This window comes from Rhipicephalus sanguineus, chromosome 1 (assembly GCF_013339695.2).
Source record: "Rhipicephalus sanguineus isolate Rsan-2018 chromosome 1, BIME_Rsan_1.4, whole genome shotgun sequence".
Lineage (NCBI taxonomy): Eukaryota > Metazoa > Arthropoda > Arachnida > Ixodida > Ixodidae > Rhipicephalus > Rhipicephalus sanguineus.
The window spans coordinates 146,644,321-146,670,902 of NC_051176.1; the positions used below are offsets into that span (position 1 = coordinate 146,644,321).

At 47.5% G+C, this 26,582-nt stretch overlaps 1 protein-coding gene across 3 annotated transcripts in view; it reads left to right on the top strand.

The window, feature by feature from the left end:
• Positions 1–26,582, top strand: part of LOC119399743 (neuropathy target esterase sws) — a 210,073-nt gene that overhangs the window by 123,484 nt on the left and 60,007 nt on the right. For all 3 annotated transcript variants that reach the window (XM_049417014.1, XM_049417015.1, XM_049417013.1), the window contains exons 26-27: positions 7,289–7,352; positions 21,564–21,686. In XM_049417014.1, coding sequence (XP_049272971.1) covers positions 7,289–7,352; positions 21,564–21,686 — 187 coding nt within the window. The remainder of the gene's footprint in view (positions 1–7,288; positions 7,353–21,563; positions 21,687–26,582) is intronic.

Genomic DNA, 26,582 nt, shown 5'->3' on the forward strand with positions numbered 1-26,582 from the left:
TATTGCAGCTTTGAGATTTCGAAAGAGTGGCTTCTATACTTGCGGACAGCTTTTCTTAGCAATGCAGGAAAGGCTACGGGGTCGGAGCTACTGCACATGTACTGCTCCGCGAAGTAGTCTGGTTCGGCCCGCGTTTTGAATTTATATTCGGTTCGTGAACCTTCCGTATCTCCTGTGATGGCCGTTCGATTATTCGAGTGGTCGTGCTCGAATAATCACGTTGCACACCATTTGCTTCGTCTGCTTAGTCAGCCATTTGTTAGTGAAATTCGTCAGAAGCTCCTTCGGCAAGTCTTCAGAAAAGCTAGAGGGTGAAGACGCCATTTTGACTGTGAGGTGCACGTAAAAGGTGCAACGTTTTCACAAGTGTGAAAAAGCAATATGACACTGCATAAAGTAAAACAAATATAAATATCTCCTTGGTGTGTGCTGTGCCTCTTTTCAAACAGCGTCCTGTAGAAAATAAAGTAATGTTTTGTTTAATTCTCATCTGAAAACACGTATGCAGTTGTGGGACTATATTCTTCAGCGGTAGTACACGCTTAGTTTGGCTCTGTAACCTTCCCTTTATTGCCAAGAAAAGTTGTCTGCGAGTATAGTAATAATTGCGAAGTAATGAAATGCAACCAAATTCAGCAGCGAAACCGAAATGCGGAAGAGCGCAACTGCAGTGTTCTTCTGAAACATACAGAATGAGTGAGCATTCTTATATTAACCATCAACCAACTTCGTTCTGTGGGTGTACGGGCTGCGCTTGCAATTATGGCACACATGGCGCACATGTTAACGAACGCTGAAGAACTAACACGTCTGTAATTGTTGTCGTGAACAGTGACGTCGTTCTGGTCATCTGCATGTTGTGCTCATCGGTGCTTGGGTTTCGGTTTTGCCATTGATTTTTGTTGAATTTCATTACTTCACAATTAGTACTGGAGGCCATTTTTTCGAAATCTCAAAGTTGCAATGGATTCTTCGCATGAAAATTATCCCATTTGACATACTTGCCTAACCCCACTATTTAAAAAGTTAATTGATATAACTTTCTTACTGTCCCAAACGATGTCTTTAACCATCTTAAGATGCCTGCCACTACAGAAAAAGCAGTTGTGAAGGCTGTGAGCAGTTATCGCATTTTCCCGATTTTTGAGGATTTTTGGACACATTTCTTGAAATCCCCTGTATATTCCAGCTCACTGTAGTAGGCTATAGAGGGGGAACTCTCAAGCAGTGCATCGATTTGGCTGGGTACTAGTAAAAATTAGAGCTCTAGCTGGTGCCAGCTTATGGAGGACTAGTTCTTTATTTTATTGCGATAGCAATTATATGGACACTCTCGGCTGGTTTTTGTCGTCGGCGTCGCCGTCATGTCCCGTATATATATATATATATATAAAAGCCGCAAAGAAAAATAATTCGGGAAAATACTTTCCAACACCTGGATTTGAACGGGCGACCCCTCGCTCCTCAGCATACTAACGGTGATTTTTTTATGTACACCACTTACCGCTGGCGGTACGCAGACCTCAGGAGCATTTCAACGTATCCTCTGCATTACCAGCGAGTTGGTGCATAGGGCGCGCGCTTTAAAGGTCGTCGCCCCACTCGTCGCAATACGCGCGCTGTACTTTGCCCCATACAGGGCGTAGTCACCCATGTGCGCGCGCTTATCTCGTGATGGGGGCGGTTTGTTCATCTTGTGCTTTCACTGGAAAGCTTGCACTGAAGTTACAGAGTGCACAAACGTCACTTCGCTTGCTGCAGTGGCCGCATTTGCGAAAGGAGCGCGCTGCTCAAACACAAAGAAGCAACAGGTGGGACAATTGTTAGTTTGCCCTCGTCCTGTGTATACCTGTGCATTCGTTTCATGTGTCCCTCTTTGTGTTTGAGCAGTGCACTTTAAGTGTTGAGCTGTGACAGTTGTTAGTTCGCACTCATCCTGTGTGCGTTCTTTTCGTTCGTCTTTTGTGCTTGTGCAGCGCGCTGCAAGTTTCGAGCTACTTGGCATTGTTCGCGTGTCATTCCAATTTGTTGCTATTGCATTCATTGATTCAGCCTTGCGGCGAAACTGTTACTTTTTTTCTGAAACCAGGGAAGTTCACCATCTCGGTGAATAAAAACCTGAAGCCCTGTATAGAATGTAAAGAAGTTGCCCGGAAGTTTGTTTATTTTACATGGGAAAACAGTACATATTAAAATTATGGAAAGGAAATTCTTTCCGTGTGGCACACTGTAGTGGCTCGGATTGAATAAAAATAAACTCACCTGAATGAAATATAGGTACACAGTTTTAAATATGCTGTGCCAAATGCCCAATGCTGTGAATTAGTGCTGTCATCTTGACTGCTTATTATGAAAAGAAATTCTGCTAGCTCCTATAATTGTTTTGCACCACATTAATCCTGTTGGCCTTCCCGCTTCTGAAATACATAAGCCTGTTTATAACGAACCTCCATACGACGAATTTCTCGATGTTATGAAGTTTTTCTATTCCCCGCTGTTACTCCATAGAAGCACATGTACTTGCGACCTCTATGTAACAAAGTGGCAGCGGGAGACACCCTTGATATAACGAATTTTCGCCACCGACAACCTAGGGATTTTGCCCCAAATTATGTCGTTTTGGCACGAGCAGGAGCCACATGCAGCTTCTGCGGTTGCCCCGCCAATGACGGATTGCAAAGCGGGCGGCGTCGTGCATGGCACACTCGAAGCCCCGGTGACAGTGATGCTTCATCGAGCGCTCGTTTGTGCGTTCGGATGTGCGCGACGCGGGCAGGCAAGCATGCGCCCCTCCAGCTGGCGCCCTTACCACTGTGGGCGCATGAGTGGGCGTGCCCTTCCCTCCCTCCCTTCAAACCTCACCCAGGCACTTGCGGGTGCCACTACGCTAACCACGCTGGCTCTCTTAAAAAAAAAAAAAACTGCTTTTGCGTTGGCAGCGCCACTCTTCGGTTGTTGCAGAAGTCTCCGAACTGCACTTTGGTAACGTGACACCAGGTGACGCCGCTAAAGAAAGAAAAAAAATCCTTGCTCCATGTCGTTGTGCAAGCTATGCTTCCAGTTCGTGCTGCATATGTGGGGCTGCGCTGTGATGGAGAGCGCTTTTCCGAATATTTCGTGGTATCCATGTCGTTCGCTCTTCGTTTACAATGCCGTGCATGTGTGTGTGGTTTCACTGCGCATGTATGGAGCAGCCCCTGACAACGTGCAGCTTTGCAATTTCTTTTTTTATGCAGACAATTGTGTCGTCACTAAAGAGGAGATGTCAGATTAGGCGCTGGTGGAAACTGTCCGACACCACGATGTGTCGAGACAGGTTTCACGAAGCTTGCCCTACGAGGCGACCAGGAAGGGACGCGACGTTCTCCACTGCCGCAGCGAACAAAGACGCTATGGCCGGGTTCGTCGACTCTCCATCACGGTGCAGAAAAGGCACTCGAGGCAGGTTCTCAACAAACACGGGTTTATTAACCCAAGTTGCAGCACAGTGCGACAATCAAGGGTTTGCGGGCCATCAGGGTAACTCCGCAAGACCGAACGAGTACGCTTGCCAGCGGCGCTACAACTACCGTATTTACTCGCGTAATGATCGCACTCGCGTAATGATCGCACCCCGAACTTGCCGCATCGATATGTCGTGTGCCAAGTCTAGCCGATAATCATCGCGTTTATCATCTGTCGAATGTTGCGTTAATAACTCTTCCAAACTCGCCAAGTGAACTGCACGCACCAAACATATTCGTAATTTTTGCCCACCGTTGGCGGAAACATGCCATTTAGGATTGCAGTAAAGGCAAATGCCGCAGTTTTCACTGAATGCCCGCCATGTGTTTTATGTCTGTGGCAGCTGAACGCGCCCATCTTTGTTTCTGTGATCTGAAAGCAGGCATCACTACGCTAATGCCGTAAATTTACTGATTTAAATGAAAGCATTCCTTATTTAGACAGAAGAGACTGTTTTGACGCGCGTGACGTACTCACAACCACCGTGACTGACGAAAAGAAGAAAAAAAAAATGTGGTCGCTTCGCTCTGTGGGCCGCCATGTTTGCTTTGCTATCCCGCACTGTTACAGCGGCGGCCGCCTGTTGGTCGACCTGTTGTCATCCCGCAGCAACAAGCTGCTGACGCATTCCCATGTGTCGCCGCCATCCCAGTCGCCGCCGTGTCGCCGCCATCCCGGTCGCTCGTCACGGCGTCACTCGACACCACGTTTTTTTGGCTGTGCTTTGTGATCATCTGTTGAAGCACCGTTTCACCATGGGGCGGTATGCGAGCTTTACTGCCGCGTTCAAGCTGAAGGCGCTTGATTACGCGCTAGAGCACGGAAACCGCGCTGCCGGCAGACATTTCGGCGTCGACGAAATCCGGATCCGATATTGGAAAAAACAGCGCGAGAAGCTCATGGCTACGAACAGCACGCGCCGGGCTTTCCGCGGACCCAAAACGGGCAAGTTCCCTGACATCGAAAAGGCAGTCCTCGAATACGTGAGGGACATGCGCAAAGACGGTTGTGCCGTGTCGTTAGAAATGGTACGGATGCAGGCGCGCACAGTTTCCCGGAGGCTGGGAATAGCCACAAAGGACTTCCGCGCCAGTTCCGGCTGGACGACACGCTTCATGCGGCGGAATGGACTGTCGCTGAGGCGGCGGACGTCGTTGTGCCAGCGACTTCCATCCGCGTACGAAGACAAAGTGATCGATTTTCACAGGTTCGTCACGAGGATACGCCAGAAGAACGGTTTCCTGCTGTCACAGATAGGCAACGCCGACCAAACGCCGTTGACGTTTGACATGCCTCGAAGCACTACTGTGAACGAGAAAGGTGCTCGAAGTGTGCTCGTGAAAACGTGTGGTGCGGAGAAGCAGCGGTGCACCGTGATGCTCGCAGTGACGGCAGACGGGCGGAAGCTGCCGCCGTACGTGATTCTGAAGCGGAAAACAATTCCGAAGGGAAACTTTCCCCGTGGCATCCACATCCGCGCTCAAGCAAAAGGGTGGATGACGGCGGACCTCATGGTCGATTGGATCAAGACGGTTTGGGGGCGAAGAGCAGGAGCGCTTCTGCTTCCTTCACTTCTTGTGCTGGACAGCTTTCGGGGCCATCTCGTTGACAGTGTCCGTACCGAGCTGAAGGAGCGGCGCACGGAAATCGCAGTGATCCCTGGGGGTCTAACTTCGCTGCTACAGCCTCTGGACGTGTCACTGAACAAACCGTTCAAGGACAACGTCCGGAGGCTGTATGCAGAGTGGATGGCGGCGGGCGACCACGATTTCACGCCAAGTGGCAAAATCAGGAGACCCTTCGTGGAAGTCCTCTGCTCATGGATTCTCGAAGCGTGGAGTACCATTTCCGACGAGGTGGTCGTCAAGAGCTTTAAGAAGACTGGCATTTCCAACGCGCTCGACGGGACAGAAGATGACTGTCTGTGGGACAGTGAAGACACTGCCAATTCCGACAGGGAATCGTGCGGCGACGACACTGACGCCAGTGACGCTTCGGACTCAGAATGAACGTTAGGGGGTCAGAGAGTTCAAAAATAAAAGGGCAGTGTTCCATGTATGTAGCTCCTGCGTAATGCGTGCATTTTATTACAAAGGTAAGCCTTACTCTACTTTTATTTTTGGTTATGTTCATGATAGCTATCGTAAGAATTCAGATTAGCGACTTCTTTGTGTTTTCGGTGCTCAGAATATTGTTTCATGGAAAATTTACTCCGCGTAATGATCGCACCCCGAAGTTGGCGTCAATTTTTTTGAAAAAAAAGTGCGATCATTATGCGAGTATATATGGTATCACACAAAGGGCAGCAGTCACGCACCCAGACGAGAAGCCGCCCGCCAGAGCAGCGGGCAAGCCAGCGTCAGACAGAAGCGAGCTCAGGGGGAAGGTGGTTGTCACGGGTGGCCAATGAAGACAGGCGTTGCGCAGTGACGCAGGCTGGCGTGGTGGCGCGAGCATTCTCCGGGCATGTCCGGATGCATGGCTCATGCGGGGAAGACCAACGCATGGCTTGCACCAAGCAAAAAGGCCTGGCAGCGTAGCCGTGGTAGCCATGTCGCTGAATAAGGGGTATTCAGACGGGGGAGAAATGTCGGTGGAGACGGGGAGATTGCGGATCACATGACCACGACGTCACGGATTAGCAAGTGGGCGCCCCGACAGGACAAACAATCCCCTGGCGGTGGGGGGTATAGCGAAATTTCGGGCTCTTGTTTGGCCACATTGTTGCACTTGCTCCTGCAGAGAGCGGCAGCGGGTGTACAGTCTGCATCTGCATGGTCGTCTGCAGCTCGTCGTCAGCAGCTCGTCAAACGGGTGGTGCAAGCCACCAGAGTAATCTAGTAACACTGGTCTCCCCCTCCGCCTTTATCCCCCGAGCATTTCTCCCCCGTCTGAATACCCCTTTAACGACGGTTCCCGGCGCTTGAGCCACGCAGGGCCAGCACATGCGTTAGCTGGGGAACGAGGCGCCAAAGGGGAGGGCACGCTCGATTCCCGCAGGTGACAACAACTGATCTGCGGATGTTGACTCATCATGTGCTTTGCCGTCTTGCGCTGCGTGTTTGCTAGACCATAGCCTCCGCAATTAGCTCCGACAACGCGATGGCGCGTTGTCGGGGCCAATCTTGGAGGCCACGGCTAGATGATGACGGAGCAGCGTTGTATTGATACGAGCGTTCCGTATTGCAAAATAATGCAGTTTTTGCAATGTTTTCGGTGAGCTCTGCCTTCAGTTCCCTTCTTGATTAATATGTGCGTTTCATTTCCGAATTTTCGTGCTGAAACTGCATATAATGAAAACCCGCTTGTAACGGAATTTTTTTCATTAATTTGTCGATTTCGTTGTATCCAGGTTTAACTATATTCCACTTCAAAGGAATATTTTTCTCAATTTACATTAGCGGGGTGTCTGGATTCAAAATATTTACATTTCTTCTATAGTACACTTTGTTGCATTTGTGAGATTGTGTTTGTTGTGCCTCTGTGCATAGCGTGTGCGACCTGTGCAGTTATGTTGCACTCAAGTGCATGGTGCGAGACAGCATGGTACACCACCTGTAGGTGTCCTGTAGGACTGATGAGCAGTTCTGAGAATTTCTAGCCAATGCATTACAGCAAAGAGGTCCTCATGTCAGGTTTCTAATGGTGTACTTGTGCTAGGCAGTTGCACGAAGTCACCATGCTGGCATTTATTTCTTCTATGATGTTTTATTTGGGTAGAATAAACAATTCATCCAAGTACAATGCCCATACTATTACTGCTGTTTCATTGTTTTTCTTGCAGAGGATGACATCCCCTTGGAGTCAGCTGTGGGATCTTACCTACCCTATCACTGCCTGGTTCACTGGTGACGACCTATTTTCTGTATCTTTGGTAGGCTAAATATAGCATACAATGTTGTATTCATACCACTTTTGTTATCCTGTAGTTGTGTTCCACTAAATATTCTTGGAATGAGGTTAAAAGTAGAGCTGTGCAAATAGCAAAATTGTGGGTGCGAAGCGAATTCGAATATTGAAGTGTGAGTGCGAATCGAATAGAATATTTTAAAAATATTTCTCGAATATTTCTAGAATATTTTTCTGATACTTCGAAGTGAAATTGCAGAAAAAAAGTTAGAGAGAATTCCTAAGCATATTCTTCTTATAAGATAGCAACATGAAAGTGTTTCTTTTTGCTAGGTTGATGAAGCACTGGCGGGATGGTGTTTCATAGTTGTATTATCAAGAATGAGGCAATGTAGAGGCCGAATTCTGTTTATGTACATGATTTGGTGCAAGCAAAGTGTTGCCGACAACACTTTACACGTGACAGGCAAAGATGCCATTTCCTCAGCCTCTCCTCTTCTTTCAACTTCTGTGGAAGCCAAACTGATGTGGCGGACAAGGGTGTGCTCCCTTGAAGTCCGGAGTTCCAAATCTGCCTCGTAGACGTCGATATACAAGAACATCTGAAATTTTGGATGCTAAAAAGCTTCGGCTTCCAATTTTCTGGACTTCCTCCCCAAATTTCAGGTCCAATACAGCATTGAGCCCCCACCTCTGCCACATCTTTCATCTCCATGTTGGAACCAGCGTTTTCTTGAGTTAATACATTTGCAACCGTAGTAGAGCTTGAAAGGTAGCTTTGCCGCAATAACGGGGTGTGATGATGTGAAGCATATTGAAAATCTAGGGACCACTTCCAATCGGACGTTGACTGTGTCTTGGCAAAGTTCGACCGAAACGGAGCTTGAAAGGCTCCGTTTCGGTCGAACAGCTTTGCCGCAATACGAGAGTGTAATGAAGTGAGGCATATTGAAAATCTGAAGGGGTCACTTTCAATCATACATTGACTTTGTTTTTGGGAAGTTCGAATAGTAAAATTCCAGTGCGAATCAAATCGAATAGCAAACGCTATTCGAAAAAACATTTGAAATTTCGAATATTCGCACACCCCTAGTCAAAAGACTTTACTTCACTGTAATTTTGTGCATTTCATTCATTTATAGGTTCATGATAGCCTTTGGTAAATTTATTAATAAATAAAATAATTCTACATGTGATACATTATTTGGTTTACACAATACAGTGGACTCTCAATAATCGAAATCTCGTAAATTAGTCGGAAGTATTTGTATCTTCTTTCTTGTCAAGAACAGCTAACCATTTGCATATGGAAGCAGCAAAATACATTCCTGCAAATCTAATTATAGCCTGAAAGTTTGGGACATGGTCTGTGCTGCAAAATATAACAGTAATCAGGAAGCATGAAAAACAACATCCAGAGAGAAAATAATTTTAATGGCCTTCCACTATTCAAAGTTTGCAGTTAAAGTGTTTGCTTTATCTTACATTTCGGTGATATTCCTAAAATTCTGTTATAGTTGGGCATGCTGCATCTGCCCAATGTATGTCTTGTGTGCCATAGCTCAACACATATAGCCAAATGTGCATCACATCGCTCCATCTCAGTAGTTCCCCACAGCACCATGGAAGTTATAAAAGTTGCAGGTCAAAATGGCAAGTGAACTTCATTAAAGGCACCCTGAAACGGTTTTGACAATTTTGTATAAACGCATTGAGCTGGTAAAGCAAGTCCTGAGAATCATTTGAAGACCGATTTAAGCTCTCTGCATCAATTGTGTAAATTCATACAAGATTTTAAACATGTGAATCGTACAGATCGCACTGGCTCAGTCAAAGGAGTTTTAAACTTCGTGCGCCTTTTACTCGTAGAATTGTTCTAATACACGTAGCACCTAGTGACCAAATCTGATTGGATATGCCCAGTCCATGTCACTGAACCTCCTGTGGGCAGCAAGCGTCGTCTGCCTGTGTTAAAATGTGCTCTGTGTTCACGTGAGCTGAGCGACAGTAGTTATCTAGAGGTTTCTTTTCTTGGACGCAATGAATTGCCCTAGCTGTGTCGTGTACCAAATATCTAGCAATTGGTGACTTGTAAAGCTGTCATCGTGTAATGTTCATGAGGCATCTGGCGAGTGGAATCACTTCAGCTCGTCGCTGCAATGAGCATCGCGCTCTCGCTATCTGGTCAACCCCATGATCCACGTGTCTGCGGCTGTAACTTCACCCCTGAAGCAACCACATTGCCCGAGTTTACGCTTATCGGTGATCGGTCTCGAATTCTTTTTGTTTGTTCGCATGCTTTTGCAGGTTGTCCCCATACAGAATAAAATAAAATCGGCTGGTAGTGTGGCTTGTCGGAGCAGATATCAACCACTCTGCGAGCTTTGTCTCTGTTGCCAGACAGCGTGCTACCGGGCGCACTGAGCCATGGCCTCCGAGATTGCGCGCAACCTGTCAGCACAAAATATCAGAGGCCATGACTGGGCAAAGCTCAAACCGTTGAGTGTGCTCATGAGAGTGCTGCGATCTTCAGTGATGCCAGCACGTCTCATGAGTTGAGGAGGCAAGGCAGTGGTGAGAAGGAGGGTATACAGTCGAGCCCGTTTATAACGAACTCGAAAGTGTCGCGAAAAGTGGTCGTTATATCAGTAGTTCGTTGTATATGGACTCGCCCTTAAAAACGTGCGCTTAGCGGCCAAGCCGTCTTTTTTTTTTTTTTTTTGTGCACTGTTGTTAAAGTGCTAACAACCCCTTCGGTGACAAGCTAAGCCTTTTCGCGTCATGAAGCGACGCCCGCTGCGTGCTCACGAGTGAATTAACCTCCATTGCAATGAGCCGACATCGTTTCACCGAAGCGCGGTACCGCGACGTGGAGCCGATCATCCCTGGCTAGTTGCGTGCAGCGCGTCGCCTACTCGGGTCGCGGAGTCACTGCTGGGCCGCTTGCTGTATGCCGTATGCGCGCGTTTGTACGTTCTTCGTGCTTGCTTCACTCCGGACCGTGCACGGGTGCGGCGACTAGCCTCTTCGTTCAACGCGGCGAAAACAAGTATTTTCCAAGCAACGTGCACTCTACGTCTCCGCGATGCTCTCGCGGCCCTGCACGACGATGCGCGGCGCACTTGAGTTGTCACCTAGTCAAACACGCAGTATACGCTCGCTGTCAGTGCATCGGCGTTTCTCGCTGCCCGCGCCGCTCAACAACAGCGAGCTAATTTTGTTTCTACAAAGCGACGCGCACTTTAAAGCGGTCTCGCACGACGTGGAGGCGGCAAACTTGCGAACGGCAGCATGGCTAAGCATGGCGCGCTCGTACCGCCATCAATCCGCAGTGTACGGCGTAGTACGCCACACGCGCAGCCCAGCAAATATCTACAGATGACTGTGATAAGGTTGTCGGCTACAAGGCATAATGGAACGTTCATCGACGGCCGCCACCTCGCCTTCGCTCTTTTCTGATGCTTATCCGCGAAGGCATCGCCGCAATCGCGCTGAAATCGTTATCACCGATCGACCGGTCTCTGCCGTTACCGGAAAGACGGACGACTTTTCGCGGCACATTGTGGCGTCGACGAGTTTAGGGACGCAGTGAACCTTTTTGCGATGGAAAGTTATCGCGGTTATCACTTCAATTGCATTTATGCCTTCTTGCGTTCAAAGGCATTGTTTGGTTCATCGCAGGCGGTCGTAGCTGCAGAGAACGGCGTCAGGAAAGGTTACTGTGTGAAAGCTGACCGCAAGGCTTCATGATGGCTACTATTTTTTTTTCCCCACTGCCATTCTACCACTGAAGAAACGCCTGAAAAGTGAGCGACCTCGCTCGCAGCGTCCGAAATCTGCGTGCGGTGCTCGCCGATCTGGGTATCTTAGTCGCGAGTAAACTGGAGCGGGGCACGCGCGAGCGCGCGCCCCTGTCACGCTTTAGAAGGAATGCTTTAACTTTTTTTCGCTTCGTATGCACCATATTTTTACCGCGACCGTGTCTGAAGTGTTCGTTGTAAAAGTAGGAGGCTTTGAAAAATGTTCGCTATATCTGGACGCAGCTTCAATGGTTAGCATAGGAAAATCGTAAGTGCACCCAAATATGGTCGTTATAACCGATAGATCGTTATATGTGGGATCGTTATAAGTGGGTTCGACTGTAGATATAATTCTAGCGGCTTTGGCATACTGTGCGTCACTTAATTTGTGGTGCGAATGATTTGATGATGCTCTAGCCTAAACGCTGACAAAACTTTAAAAAACCGTTTCAGGGTCCCTTAAACTTATGCATGCCTTGTTATTTGCTTTTTGTGAAAATAACAGCAGAGCTGTAAATAGCACACCTTTTTGATTTTGTTCCTTGAGCTAGAAGAGTTCTCTCTCTTGTTGTGGGGTATCTCTCTCGCCCATAGCACTTACAGAACTACACTTTTACAGAATGTAGCTAGCAGTACTGAGCAACACTACAAATACTTACATTGATGTACTGATGCTGGAGTACCCTCCTGGAGCTGAATTTCACCCCTTTTTGTGGGGTTTACAAGCTCATTGACAGTCGGTGCACATTTTTTCCTGCATGCACTTTTCGAACAATCGCCAAGTTTTTCATCAAAAGAAATGGGCAACTACTGGCACTTGTCGGTGAAATAAAGAAGAAAGCAAAAGTAAGTTTTTGTTTTAGGTGTACATGGCAGTAAAATTAAAAAGTTTCATTTTGCCAGGCATCTCATTTTACCCCACCGTAACCTACAAATGAAAAAATGGGCATTTATTTGCACCTTTTACAATAGTAAACCCACCAACCGACTCATAATGATTATAACGTGCCATTATATTCACATTGTGAGCCTGCTAGCCTAATTATACAAATAATACGTATATAACACACGCAATAAACAACACGAATGCGGCGTCGGTGATATATTTGGCTCACCATGGGAGGGAGCTCATGGGGATGATTCGCGGAATCTCATGTGACTGTCCACAACCAGTTCCAAAGACCAAGAGAAAAACCCCTGCTCCTCATGGCCCCATGTATCCTCACCGCCGGGTAGCATCACCATAGAAACACAGTACCATCTCTCGCATGGCGGTGACTACGCTGACATTAGTGTCCCGTGGTGAAGCCGAACCCACCCGAGGTGGCCACACTTTCGATGGAGGCGAAAATGCTCGAGGCCCGTGTACTTGGATTTAGGTTCATGTTAAAGGACTTCAGGTGGCTGAAATTTCCAGAGCCCTCCACTACGATGTCTCTCATAATCATATCATGGTTTTGGGATGTTAAACCCCATCAATTATTATTAAGCCCGACCCGCAGGACGTGCAGGCGCCATTCCCCACAACTTAGAAGTTGTGCTGCCTCGCAAAGCGGTCTTTCAAGCAGTACCATATGAGCAACATCATGGGTAATATGTTTGATACAATATTGCACAAGGCAGTACGCTACCCAACCACCGACCTCCATTGTTTAATGTGAAATTTGCAATAAATATTCATAGTTATTTTCTTGCTGATCTTGCACCTTGGCATAAAAAAAAAGAAATATTTAAAACATTAATGCAAAAAGATTGTCTGTGGGTATAAAAAAAGAAGCTTACCTAATGATTGCCATGTCTGGCAATCCTGTGACGAAAGCGTTCGTGGCAGGTATCGAAGGGTCGTTAGCTTCGGGTAGGACTTTGAAAAGTCTCCCGGGTCGTCACGTATTGGTGTATCACAGCCCGCCTGGGAGCCATGCTGGCCACTTTGATTGCCATGTCTGGCAATCGCTAAAGGCCTAGATATAGTCCGGCGTGTTCGGCGCACCAAGTTGTGTGCGGTGAGGTCCGATATGCTGATGCGCACAGCTAGCGACGGCGGCCAATTCCACACTCTGGAGTCTGGCGCGTGCACCATGCCGCAGCACTCGGCTTTTGAGTAGCACATGCGCACTCTCTAAGTGGAGCATGTCCGCGGTCCGCGGCTTCGCGTTCATTTGACTCTGAAGGGTTCGCGCTGTCGTGCTGCCAAGGAAGTGATGCTGGCCGGTTGAACTAACAAATAAACGTTTAATAAAAGTAGCAAAGCTATGCGAAAGATACACGATACAAAAACGTGGGCACACGCACTCGCCCCTAACCTTGGCCCCGGCGGGGCACACCCCTCCCGTGTGCACAGCGTTCCGTCACCGACTGTCCGGCCCGCACCACGGCTGCCGCTTTTAAAGCCCGAGTGGGCCACCTGCATCACTGGTGCGCAGCACATGTCAAGCCAGCCTGGCGATGGGTGAGGTTCCCACACATTCCCCCCCCCCCTGTGACGAAAGCGTTCGTGGCAGGTGTCGAAGGGTCGTTAGCTTCGGGTAGGACTTTGCGGCCGTGTCGGTCGGCTGCAGTGCCGATGCTACTTTCACATCTGAGTCCGGTCGTCCGATGCGGTCAGCTGGTGGTTGCTTTGAAGAGTCTCCCGGGTCGTCACGTACCGGTGTACAGCATAGACTGCTTATAACGTAAGTCGCCGGAGTCGCGAATATCCGCACTATAACCAAAACAACATTTTTGAAAGGTTGCACGTGTACAAAACATGACCAACAGGCAGGCGCGCGATTCCGACTATCGCGGCATGCGACTGGGGCATAAGTTTGCATCTGCTTACATTTGAAAATGTTGAACTGTTAGTGTCCGCGGACCTGCGGTGCCGACATAACGAACGCGGAAAAAATGCGCCGTCACGGGAAGTCGCCGCGGTAACACACTGCGCGTCCGCGATGTCGAAAACGGTGGCGACCACAAACCACCACTCGAGTGTTTCACACGCACGCCCGCGTTTTCGTAAAAGATGTAAGTCACCCCTTCTAAATGCAACAGTTGCAAAATGTTTCATTGACTCGGCACCAAACCGCAACTTCTGTAGTCCGCGGCCGCCGACATGGCAGCTAGCGCTCGTTAGGCCTAGCGTGCGCGTTGCAACTTGGCATGCCACCGCGAGAAGCTTGCCCTAGGCAACACGGAGATCGGGAGTAGAAGAGATCGCACTCGCGAGCTAAACCGAGGGCATCATGCGTGAAACGAAGTTTCGGTTCGCGATCGGGAGAACAGCCGCGGCAACTATCCTGAAAAAGTCTTTCAAGCTTCTAAGTCCGCCTGTTGGTGGCAAAGGCGAAAGCTCAATCGCGTCTCAAAGCATTGTTACTTGCGGGGGAATCGAGGTTGCACGCGCGATATCTGCGCTCTACGACGAAGCAATGACGAAGCGCGCATGTCAAGCGGCCGAAGGGGGCAAAGGCTTCTCCGTTGGCCGCGCAACCGCTCCCCCTCCTCATACCACGCACCTGCGCCGGGCTGCTGTCCCTCACAGCCATCCCTTTTTTATTTTTTTCTCCCCCCGCTCCTTGTTCGTTCGTTCCGCGACCCCTCCTCCTTTGTAATGCCGTCGCCGCTCCCTCCCCCGCTGGCGCATCTCCGCTGAGAAGCACGCTCGCACCCTCGCATCTCTGAGAATGTTCCGGCAGCCGCATTATAACCGGTCTTTCATCTCGGGGGTCTGCACAATAAGCGGTATGCGTATACATGGAGTTCTATGGGAGAGTAAACGGGAGTCAGAAAAAACCGCATTATAGCCGGTACTGCACTGTAAGCGGTTACGTTATAAGTGGTCTGAGCTGTATCACAGCCCGCCTGGGAGCCGTTCTGGCCACTTTTCGAACAGTGACGGCCATCGTTGCTGCACTGCTGCGAGGGTGGATGCCATCCTCCATCGCAGTAGGAATCACTGCCAGACTCCGAGGAATGCCGTTGTCTCCGTGAACCCGAGGTGACACTGGAGCGCCGCATCCGGTCGTCCATGCAACTGTTCCGAAGGGGCTCGCGGTTCAGGATTCGTCGTCGCTCTTCTTGCTCACGCAGCCGAGCCAGGCGCGCCTCAATCTCATGCTCTCGGGCAGCCGTGTCAACCGGTCGCGCTTCACCGAAAATGGACGATGGGGCATTAGGTGCAAGCTTGGCGACCTTCGGCACAGCAGTGCCCTCCTCATTCGCTTCCATGGGTACCGAGCGGGGCTTGAGTCACAGCCTCTTGCGTTCCCCCGGTGCGTAACCTTGATCGCAGTCGTCCCGGTTACTTGGCTTTCCGCTGACGCATTCTGGCGTGGCCCCGGAAACAAACGCCACCGAAGGGGTCGGGGGCGGATGTGTTTCTTCATCATCACCCAGTGTCAGCCCACATTCTGCAGTAGGGACCACCGAAAGGTCCGAGTCGTTCTCGTTCTCTGCAGGCTCCACGACCAAAGCCTTCTCGGTCTGACCGCTGGCGTCTTCATCTTTGCTTTCGCCGAAAACCTTGGCCTCATGCTCTCCTTGAACCTGTGCTGGCGAGACCATCTGTCGAGCCACAAGTGCCGCCCATCACCCCTTGGCCACTGTCGGGACCCGAACTCCTTTTGCCTCGAAGTGGGCCGCGGTCATCTCGTCCAGCCGTTCGAGCATCACGCGTGAAACGAAGTTTCGGTTCGCGATCGGGAGAACAGCCGCGGCAACTATCCTGAAAAAGTCTTTCAAGCTTCTAAGTCCGCCTGTTGGTGGCAAAGGCGAAAGCTCAATCGCGTCTCAAAGCATTGTTACTTGCGGGGGAATCGAGGTTGCACGCGCGATATCTGCAGGCTCCACGACCAAAGCCTTCTCGGTCTGACCGCTGGCGTCTTCATCTTTGCTTTCGCCGAAAACCTTGGCCTCATGCTCTCCTTGAACCTGTGCTGGCGAGACCATCTGTCGAGCCACAAGTGCCGCCCATCACCCCTTGGCCACTGTCGGGACCCGAACTCCTTTTGCCTCGAAGTGGGCCGCGGTCATCTCGTCCAGCCGTTCGAGCACCTCGCGAACCTGTTGCATCGCCTTCTCCATCTTGCTGGCAGCAGAGGGCTAAATCGCCGTTGGGCGCCAGATGAAGAGTTCACGCTGTCGTGCTGCCAAGGAAGTGATGCTGGCCAGTTGAACTAACAAATAAACATTTAATAGAAGTAACAAAACTATGCGAAAGATACACGGTACAAAAACGTAGGCACACGCACTCGCCCCTAACCTTGGCCCTGGCGGGGCACACCCCTCCCACGCACACAGCGTTTCGTCACTGACTGTCTGGCCCGCGCCACGGCTGCCGCTTTTAACGGGACACTAAAGGCAAATAACAATTTATGTCAGAGTGAAAGCTCAGTGTATGACAACTTCTAAATCAGCACTATTATCAACAGCAGTGCCCTACTTACCGAGAAATTAAAGGGATACTGAACAAAAATTTGAAAAAGCTACGAAAACACTTACATTCGACTCGGACGACACGACTGTTCCTGTACGCAGCGTTTATTTCATGTAATTTCAAGCAGTTGGCCGTATTTTTAGTGGATTGTGAGCGCGGCGGCTGCATGCCACTGCGCTTGTCGGCGGACGTGACGTCGAGTGCTCCACCAAGAGGGGGGCAACCGGCACGCTCTCTCCTGCCCTGCCACTTCCCTTTCTCCACCTCTCCTCTCAAGAACCGAGGGTGGCTGGTGTGGCGCTGAGCCTTGTCCTCTTTTCCCCACATAGGAAACAAAATAGCGCTTATTCCTCAAAAACCGCTACAACTACCGAGCGTGTCGCGAGAGCGCGAAGATGCAAGGTGCGAGTGACAGTGGTTCCACGAGCGGTCATTGCGACTCCGAGTTCGACAGGCCTCCAAAACGGATGCGCCAAATACAACCATATGCGTGTGACCGTTCTGCTGTGTCAAGCGACAGCAAGGACGACGAGCCACACGAGCCGCCGTAGCCCAACGTGGGTCGGCAGCCGGGACCAGCAATTTACACAGTAACTCATAGTCACTATCCTCGAAGTGTTCGGAGCACAAAAAGTCACGCTTTGAAGGCACCCACGTTGGCTGCGATGGGCGCGCAGCGCGAATCCATATCCTTCGAAGCTTCGGCTCTGTTGGAAAGGTATGACAGGGCACACCCTAGCACAGAACAGCGTTGTGTCAGGTGCTTCACCGTTCACATTACGTAGCTGCACACAACACAGGCGGCAAATTCGTAGACGTGGGCGCAAGCTCCGCTTGAGAAAACAAATATACGTCCGAGAGCGCGGCAATGGCGTCGTTGGCTGCCGGTTGAGAACACGCACGGAGAACACCTTCCCGACCGTGAAAACACGTTTTGAGAGAGACGCGCGGCAGCGGGTGGCGGCTTGCGATGTCGATTGGTAAGCGATTTTGCTGCGAGCACGGTTAGCGAGTCACTATCCGCGGAGTTTCGCGTCACTTCCTCTCTAGTTCGCGGCGCGGCCGCTAGACGCGCCAATTCGCGCCAATTCGCGAAAAATGCATTAAATTCATTATTTTCTGCTAGTCTCTGGCTGAAATGAAGGTTGTTTCAACAAATTTCAGCACCCAATCTTTCAATTGAGTCATTTATTTCGGCGGTGAAAATTTTGTTCAGTATCCCTTTAAGCTAAATGTATCACATGATGAGCGCCACGAGTGGGACGTTTTCGAAGTGATCTCGATGACGTATGAGAGTCTGCCTACAATAAGTCACTAGTAATCAAACTAGCAGCAATAGAAAAAGAACCTTCCGTGCATAAAAAGACATAGTAAAATGCTGCTTGTTCGTTTCTGTTTGATTCATGGAAAAAAGAACCTCTTTGGCGTTGCCATGGGGAACGGCGCGCGTGGTCCAAAAGCTCCGTTTTCACCACACTGCGCTTCACACGGCGCCCTGCTTCGCTCACGCAGTTGCGTCTCAGTGGTAGTTTCGGTATCGCGTACTGCCGCATGTGTTTTGCGCGCTCATGAAAGTCGCTCTGACAGAAAGTTCGACAAAATGCCGCATGCATGTGATATTGCCGGATGCTCGAATGGTGCACAATGCCAGTACTGCAGCAAGGAAACCGATGTGTCTTTTTACTGGGTGCGACGGAATGAACCCTTACGCTCGAAGTCTCGTTGTTGAGTTCTCCGTCCACATCCATTGCGGCGATTGCGGCATGCTTCGATGGCCGTTGTTGCTGCTGTGGGTCCCGCTACGTTGGCTCTGCTGCTACTAGTGTCGCGGCCACGCAGTAAAGGCGGGCAACGTTGGGCACGGCAGCAGTGACGTATGAAAGTCTGATTTCAGGCGGGTGATTTGAAGCGCGCTAACGCGATGCGGACCACTAAAATGTGATTTTATTTCAAAATAAGCACTTCCTTGGCATAAAAGTAGCACTACGAGGTTTCTGGACTGCTATTTCAACAATCAACGTCGACTTAATATTTGCCTTTAGTGTCCCTTTTTAAAGGGACACTAAAGGCAAACAACAATTTATGTCAGAGTGAAAGCGCAATGTATGACAACTTCTAAAACGGCAATATCAACAGCAGTGCCCTACTTACCGAGAAATTAAGCTAAATGTATCACATGATGAGAGCCACGAGTGGGACATTTTCGAAGTGATCCCGATGACTTATTGAAGTCGGCCTACAATAAATCACTAGTAATCAAACTAGCAGCTGTAAAAAAAAGAACATTCCGAGCATCAAAAGACGTAATAAAATGCTGTTTGTTCGTTTCCGCTTGATTCATGGAAAACGAAACCTCCGTGGCGTTGCCATGGGGAACGGCGCGCGTGGTTCAAAGGGTCCGTTTTTGCCGAACTGCGCCTCGCCCGTCTCAGTGGTAGTTTCGGGATCGCGTACTGCCGTGCGTGTTTTGCGCGCTCGTGAAAGTCGCTCTGACAGAAAGTTCGACAAAATGCCGCATGCGTGTGATATTGCCGGATGCCCGAATGGTGCACAACGCCAGTGCTGCAACAAGGAAACCGGTGTGTCTTTTCACTGGGTGCCGCGGAATGAACCCTTACGCTCGAAGTGTCTTAGTGTCATGCCATTGCGCCAATGTGCTAAACAGTCAAAACCTCTGCGTGTGTGCTCGCTGCACTTTCGTACTGAGGATTACGAGACCAACCGCAACTTGGTGAAGGCTTTGAATGTGCCCATCCGAGCAAGTCTTTGCCGCAGCGCCGTTGTTGCTACTGTGGGTCCCGCTACTTCCGCTCGGCTGCTACTAGTGTCGGCGGCCGCGCAGTAAAAGCGCGCAACGTTGGGCACGGCAGCAGTGACGTATGAAAGTCGTATTTTCAGGCGGGAGATTTGAAGCGCGCTAACGCGATGCGGACCACTTAAAACGTGATTTAATTTTAAAATAAGCACTTCCTTGGCACAAATGCAGCACTACGAGATTTCTGGACCGCTATTTCAACAATCAACGTCGACTTAATATTTGCCTTTAGTGAGGGCGCAGAGTAAGCCCTATATGTCCCATGCATTTTTGGTCATTTTGAGGTACCGTTTTCTCAGTGACTAAAAGGGATATCCACATAATGCATATATCATTTTCTTCCAATTTATTTAAATCTGACTAATATTAGAATTTTGGTGAATTTTTACCACTTGGACCTAAATATTGAGTTAATTTGCATCTTTGAAAATTTGTAACACAAATACTGTAAAGTGCATAATTTAAATTCTGCTTCAGAAGTTATATGCATATATGGAGAATACAAGAAAAAATAATCAAGTTATCTTGGAATACATAGGAAATAATGGTACCCAAGTAATGAAAAACATGGTTTTGAGATAATCGAGTTTGAAGTTAGAAAACAGCTGAAAAGTGAACATACATTGCTACTAACACCGTTCAACTATTTTATTTAGTAGCTACAAGCTTGGTAACCATTGCCAAAGTAATTTTTCACTTTGGAGCCTCTCGCCTTGCCTGCCTTGATTCTTTTGTGAGCTGTCGTGGAGCTCTGTGTGCAATGTATCATTGATTGTGGTCAACTTTTTCCAGTAAATTGACTGTATTTTGGCCAGGGTTTAATACTAATTTCAGAATTTTGGCTCGTGCGATACTGCCATCATTAAAGAAAAGAACAGCATCCAATATCGCAATCCTTAAGACTCTGAAGCCTAAAAAAAGACAACAAGGACTCAGCGACGCAATTCCCATTAGCTCAACACTTGCACCACACAGTTTGCGCATGCAATTTGGTCTAACTGCATCATAAATAATATACATGTCCATTAGAGCATACTCGTCACCCTGCACGCTATTCGCCTTGAAGGATGCTGAAAAGGCTGAGAGGTTCAACGATAAAGAGCTTGCTGGTTCAGCATTCAGCACCTCAGTGCATTGCCGGCATTTATTCGTGTTTACAAGAGAACTGTATTGGTTGCCACGAAATTTACATTTGCTGAATACCTTCTTTACCCTCAGCATCTCAACTTATCGACAGGCACGACAGACACAAGGTGTAATGAAGCTAGGAGCTGGAAGTGTTTGAGCAGATGTGCTCCGAAGAACAAGTGTGAATAAAAAGGCATACAGCATCTTCGGACTGCCTTAGAAGTTACCCGATAACTTCCTATACACCCCTAACTGCAGACAAGCATTTTGGCTTTCGTACACAAAGTTTTTTTTAGAAAAATGGGCCGTAAGCATGGAGCGCATACGAGGGGCTTTTCCTAGGGTGCGGGCACTCACAGCTTGCTTTTGGAAAAACTGGTTTTCAGCCACAAAAAATACTTTTTAAGAAAAGCACGAATGTGGAAGATATGCACAAAGGGTGACCCTTCTGAAATTGCAAAGAAAAAAAAAGTGTTTTTTTTTTTCAAGTTTTGCCTTACCCTGTGCCCTTACGCACGATTTTTCACCATCTGGCAATCTACGCATCACAGTAGTAAGTGTCAGCCTTATCATGGAGCTTAGTGATCAGAACCAATTCAATCCTGAATTGGTGTAGCAGTGAACATTCAGCATTGTGATTGAATCATTTTATTAGACTGAAACAGACAGAAACAAAAATATCCTGGAGATTTTAATCTTCATTAATGTCATAGTGCAAACAAATAATGAACTGCCTGTTTCAACCGCAGCATACTGCCTGCGAACAGCACTCACTGGGCATATTGTCGGCAGCAAGGCTCAGGTGATGAGACGTTATGTTCTCCCACAATGCCTTGCACCTTTCCATCAAGGAAGGTAGCGGCGCTGTGATTTCTGAAAAGGTCCATAGACAGGTCATTCTAGGAATACTACTTATAAAGGTGGTGCTGGGCCCCTCTGAACTTCTGCGTTAGTAAAGCTGCAGTATGACTGTCAAAAAGGAGTTTGTATAATCTGCTTGGATTCGCTTTTTGGCAATATAATTTCATACATCACATGGTTGTGCATCCTGCAGGTGCAGCCTTCAACCAGACCATCTATGATCTGTTTGGGGACCGCCAAATTGAGGACCTGTGGCTGCCGTACTTTACTGTCACGACCGACATTACGAGCAGCTGCATGCGTATCCATCGGCATGGTAAGCAGAAGGCTGTCTAATTTACATTTTGTGTGTAGGAGAATCACCAAAGATGCCTTCAAAGGATTTTTGTATCTGTACCCTAAGAGCTTGCTGGAATGCCAAACCATAATAAATTTCTCACAACATTCACAAAATTCGGCTGCAACATTAACTGACGACAATTTGCTTCAGTCATCACCCTTTGCATTAACACCGTTTACAGTGGAACCTCCATTATACAACTTGCAGTGTACCACAAGGAAATGTATGATGCCAGAGTCAGTAATACAGCTATAATGCAAATGTGGTGGCTGACACCATGCGACAGTGATATACAGAACTTCCAAATGTAATTGGTTCTGTTTATAGTGGCAGACAGGCTATTCTCTATTGGCTGTGCAGGCAATACCTTGTAAATATAGATAGTACCCTTATATAATACATCAGGGTATCCTTATACCCTTATATCTCTACCTGTTTCAATATAGAATTCTAATCGTTTGCAGAGTAGTTGATATCTTAATTTCTGAGTTCCTTCAGCTGTGGCTGGCTGCATTTTGTAACAGCCGTTTCTTTTGAGTCTATTTCTCCTTTATCATCTGTAACAGCAAGTGGCCAGTGTTGGCAGTAGCAGTGACTTTGGGATGTGCGAGCCAGAGACAGAGGGCCTCTGAATAGCCTCACGAGGTCAAAGAACAGATGAACAGAATCATCACAAAAAGTGAGCTGAAGTTCTGGAAGCTGCAGTTTTAGTTGGAGAACAGCAAGCAATCCATCACATTGTTTAAAGAGCGCAATGGCGTTCAGCATGCACTGACTGTCGCTGTTCAAATTGTGGCAATGGTGTTTGGTTGGCTCTGCTTGTCCACAAAGTGCCTAAATGCTCAATTACATGGGCTATGTTTGTAAAAGATTGACAATTTAGCATGCAAATACATGCACCAGTATGATGCGCTTATTTTCCAATGGCCGCTAAGATTGTGTGCACGGTTGTGTTTTATCCGTTGTAATGCTGTTCATGCCATTGTACAAAGTGAACTTTTATCATGCGTCACAGTTGGCATAATTACCCATAGAGGTGCATTGTGGAATGCCATGAAAGCAAGTCATAAACATACAGACAGCACAGGGGAGCATATAGTCTGCTGATCTCACAGTTCACACATTTGCTTGTGAAGAGCTTCATTGATTTAGCGTTCTCCATGAGCTCATCGTAGCACATTTCTCAAAAGTCTCAGGCACCGTGCAGTCTGTCTTCAAAATGACGAATAAGCCAAGTGGATTCATTGTCATAATCCATGAGAGCGGCAGTTTACTCTCCTCTGCCAACATAAGCATTGTGTGCATGTGCATTAGCATTCTCAGTGAGCAGCTCTGTTAAATTGCTAGGACATGTGGAACTAAGTGGAATAGACTAAACGCTCAACTCTGTTATGGGACAATTACATGGTGTGTGTGGCTTCTCTGCACATGTTCTTGATTGTCACTGAACCTACTTGTCTTGGCCCTCAGTGGTTTTTCTGCAAGCAATTTGTACTTGGCACCTTTGTGAACCAGTCATATTTCGCCTTGTTTTCTCTGTCTGTCTGGTGCTACTCTGGTTTACGTCATTTTTGTTGCAAGGAAACATCGTTCATTGTTCTGGTGGATATACCCGATGAAATGGACTAGTAGACACGTCCTCTTTCACCCACATCTGTCTCCACTACCGCAGTGTGCAGTCTAGCCTAGCACATTGTCACACTGCCTACTGCCAAGGTGTGAGGCAGTTTGTGTGCAATCTGGTGTTGTGTTGTCCCACCAACTTAATTTGGCAGGTTCGTTCATCTTGAGTATAACTTGAAGCATCACGAAGAGACAAAGACACCAACTAGAAAACAATTGCAGGAGGATGAGGGCTGCAGCATGCATGCAAACTAGAGCTGTGCGAATAGCAAAACTTTGGGTGCGAAGCGAATTCGAATATTGGAGCGTGAGTGCGAATCGAATCGAATATTTTTCTAATAGTTCGAAGCGAAATTCCAGTTAAAAAGGATTCCTAAGCATATTCTTATGAGATAGCAACATGAAAGTGTTTCTTTTCGCTAGGTTGATGAAGCACTGGAGGAGTGGTGTTTCATAGTTTTCTTATCAAGAATGAGGCAATGTAGAGGCCGAATTCAATTTATGTACAGGATTTGGTGCAACCAAAGTGTTGCCGACAACACTTCCCACGTGATAGGCAAAGATGCCATTTCCTCTGCCTCTCCTCCTCTTTCAACTTCTGTGGAAGCCCAACTGATGTGGCGGACAAGGGTGTGCTCCCTTCAAGTCCGGAGTTCCAAATCTGCCTTGTAGACGTCGATATTAGAACATCTGAAATTTTGGATGCTATAAAGTTTCGGCATCCGATTTTTTGGACTTTCTACCCAAATTTCAGGTCCAAAACATCATTAATTGAGCCCCCACCTCTGCCACATCTTTCATCTCCGTGTTGGAGCCAGCGTTTTCTTGAGTTAGTACATTTGCGACCGTAGCAGAGCTTGAAAGGCAGCATTGCCGCAATACCGGGATGTGATGAGGTGAATCATATTGAAAATCTAGGGACCACTTCCAATCGGACGTTGACTGTGCCATGGCAAAATTCGACCGTAACAGAGCTTGAAAGGCAGCTTTGCCGCAATACCAAGGTGTGATGAGGTGAAGCATATTGAAAATCTGGGGACCACTTCCAATCGGATGTTGACTGTGTCTTGGCAAAGTTCGACCGTAACGGAGCTTGAAAGGCAGCTTTGCCGCAATACGAGAGTGTAATGAGGTGAAGCATATTGAAAATCTGAAGGGGTCACTTCCAATCGGACATTGACTGTATTTGTCTTTGGGAAGTTCGAATTGTTCGAATAGTAAAATTCCAGTGCGAATCGAATCGAATAGCAAACACTATTAGAAAAATATTCGAAATTTCGAATATTCGCACACCCCTATTAAATTTTATGTAAACAGAGTGCCCAGGAGGTGTATTTTACACAAAAAATGCTTTGTGCAAAGTACTCATCGTCATCATCATTTATTTACCCTTAAAGGCCCTTTTCAGGGTATTACATAAGGGGGGGGGGGACAAAAGCATCAATAACAGCATGGTCATTATTACATAAGGGGGGACAAGTGCATCATTAACAGCATGATCATTGTTATGCAATGCTAGAAAATAAAAAAAAATAAAAAATATGTTTGCTGTTATGCGAATCTATGCAGAAACAAAAATACTAGAGCTGTGCGAATAGCAAAATTTTGGGTGCGAAGCGAATTCGAATATTGAAGTGTGAGTGCGAATCGAATCGAATATTTTTCGAATATTTCTAGAATATTTTTCGAATACTTCGAAGCGAAGTTGCAGAAAAAAAGTTAGAGAGGATTCCTAAGCATATTCTTATGAGATAGCAACATGAAAGTGTTTCTCTTCGCTAGGTTGATGAGACACTGGTGGGGTGGTGTTGCATAGTTGCCTTATCAAGAATTAGGCAATGTAGAGGCCAAATTCTATTTATGTACATGATTTGGTGCCACCAAAGTGCCACCAAATCGGCCTCGTAGACGTCGATATACAAGAACATCTGAAATTTTGGATGTAAAAAGCTTCGGCTTCCAATTTTTCGGACTTCCTGCCCAAATTTCAGGTCCAAAACATCATTAACTGAGCCCCCACCTCTGCCACATCTTTCATCTCCATGTTGGAACCAGCATTTTCTTAAGTTAGTACATTTGCGACCGTAACAGAGCTTGAGAGGCAGCTTTGCCGCAATACCGGGGTGAGATGAGGTGAAGCATATTGAAAATCTAGGGACCGCTTCCAACTGGACGTTGACTGCGTCTTGGCAAAGTTCGACCGTCACGGAGCTTGAAAGGCAGCTTTGCCGCAATATGAGGGTGTAATGAGGTGAAGCATATTGAAAATCTGAAGGGGTCACTTTCAATCGGACGTTGACTGTATTTGTTTTTGGGAAGTTCGAATAGTAAAATTTCAGTGCGAATCGAATCGAATAGCAAACACTATTAGAAAAATATTCGAAATTTCGAATATTCGCACACCCTTAATGAAAACACAGCGCTCATCCTGGTGCGGTTATTTTCTAGCTGCTGTCCTCAACTCTTTGCTCTGCTTCAAGTTATATTCTGGTGTTCATGCTTCCTTAGCTTTGGTGTTTTGTTTGTATGGCATGTTTGCCTGGCCCCAGTTTGTCTTGAATGTAGGTTGTCCCATGAACTGAGGATGCATAATCGAGGTTCCACTGTAATCCATTTTGGTTAAGCTCTGCTTTTTGTCTAGATATTCACTACCGCAGTAAAGAGCATAAGGGGTTCTTTTAAATTTACTAAATGTTGCTTTCTGTGCATAAAAAATTCTGCTATTTATTAATAGGGCATTTTTCATGCATCACTTCATTTGTATTGCAGTACCAAGGGAGTTTTGCTGAAAGTATTCTATTGTGGCTGAGCACAGTTGTTGCATCGTCTCTTTGAGTGCAGCTGCCCCTGGTGCTGGCAAGCATGCTTCGGGGGGAGACTATGTGTCTCCTCTCTGTCCAATGCTTCAGCTGCCATATGTTTGTAAATTCCATTCATTATTGTCTTCTTTTGTGCATGCTGTGAAGGTGCCTTGCTTTATTCATGAGATATTGCTCAACCTTAACTGCAGTTGCTTTTAATGGCCAGGAAGTCCTTTTTTTTCCTTTCCCATGTATAAAGTACCTGTCAACCTTCACTCTTCATTGATAACTAGGGGTGTGTGAATGGTAGCTTTTGAGTAAAATATTGAATTAAATGGAGAAAAAAAGTAAATATGGAATCAAATATATTGAATGTAAGAAAACGTTTTACACAAACGTGCTTGGAAACTTTGTACAAGGAAACCAGCGGCTATGTATACTTAGGAGT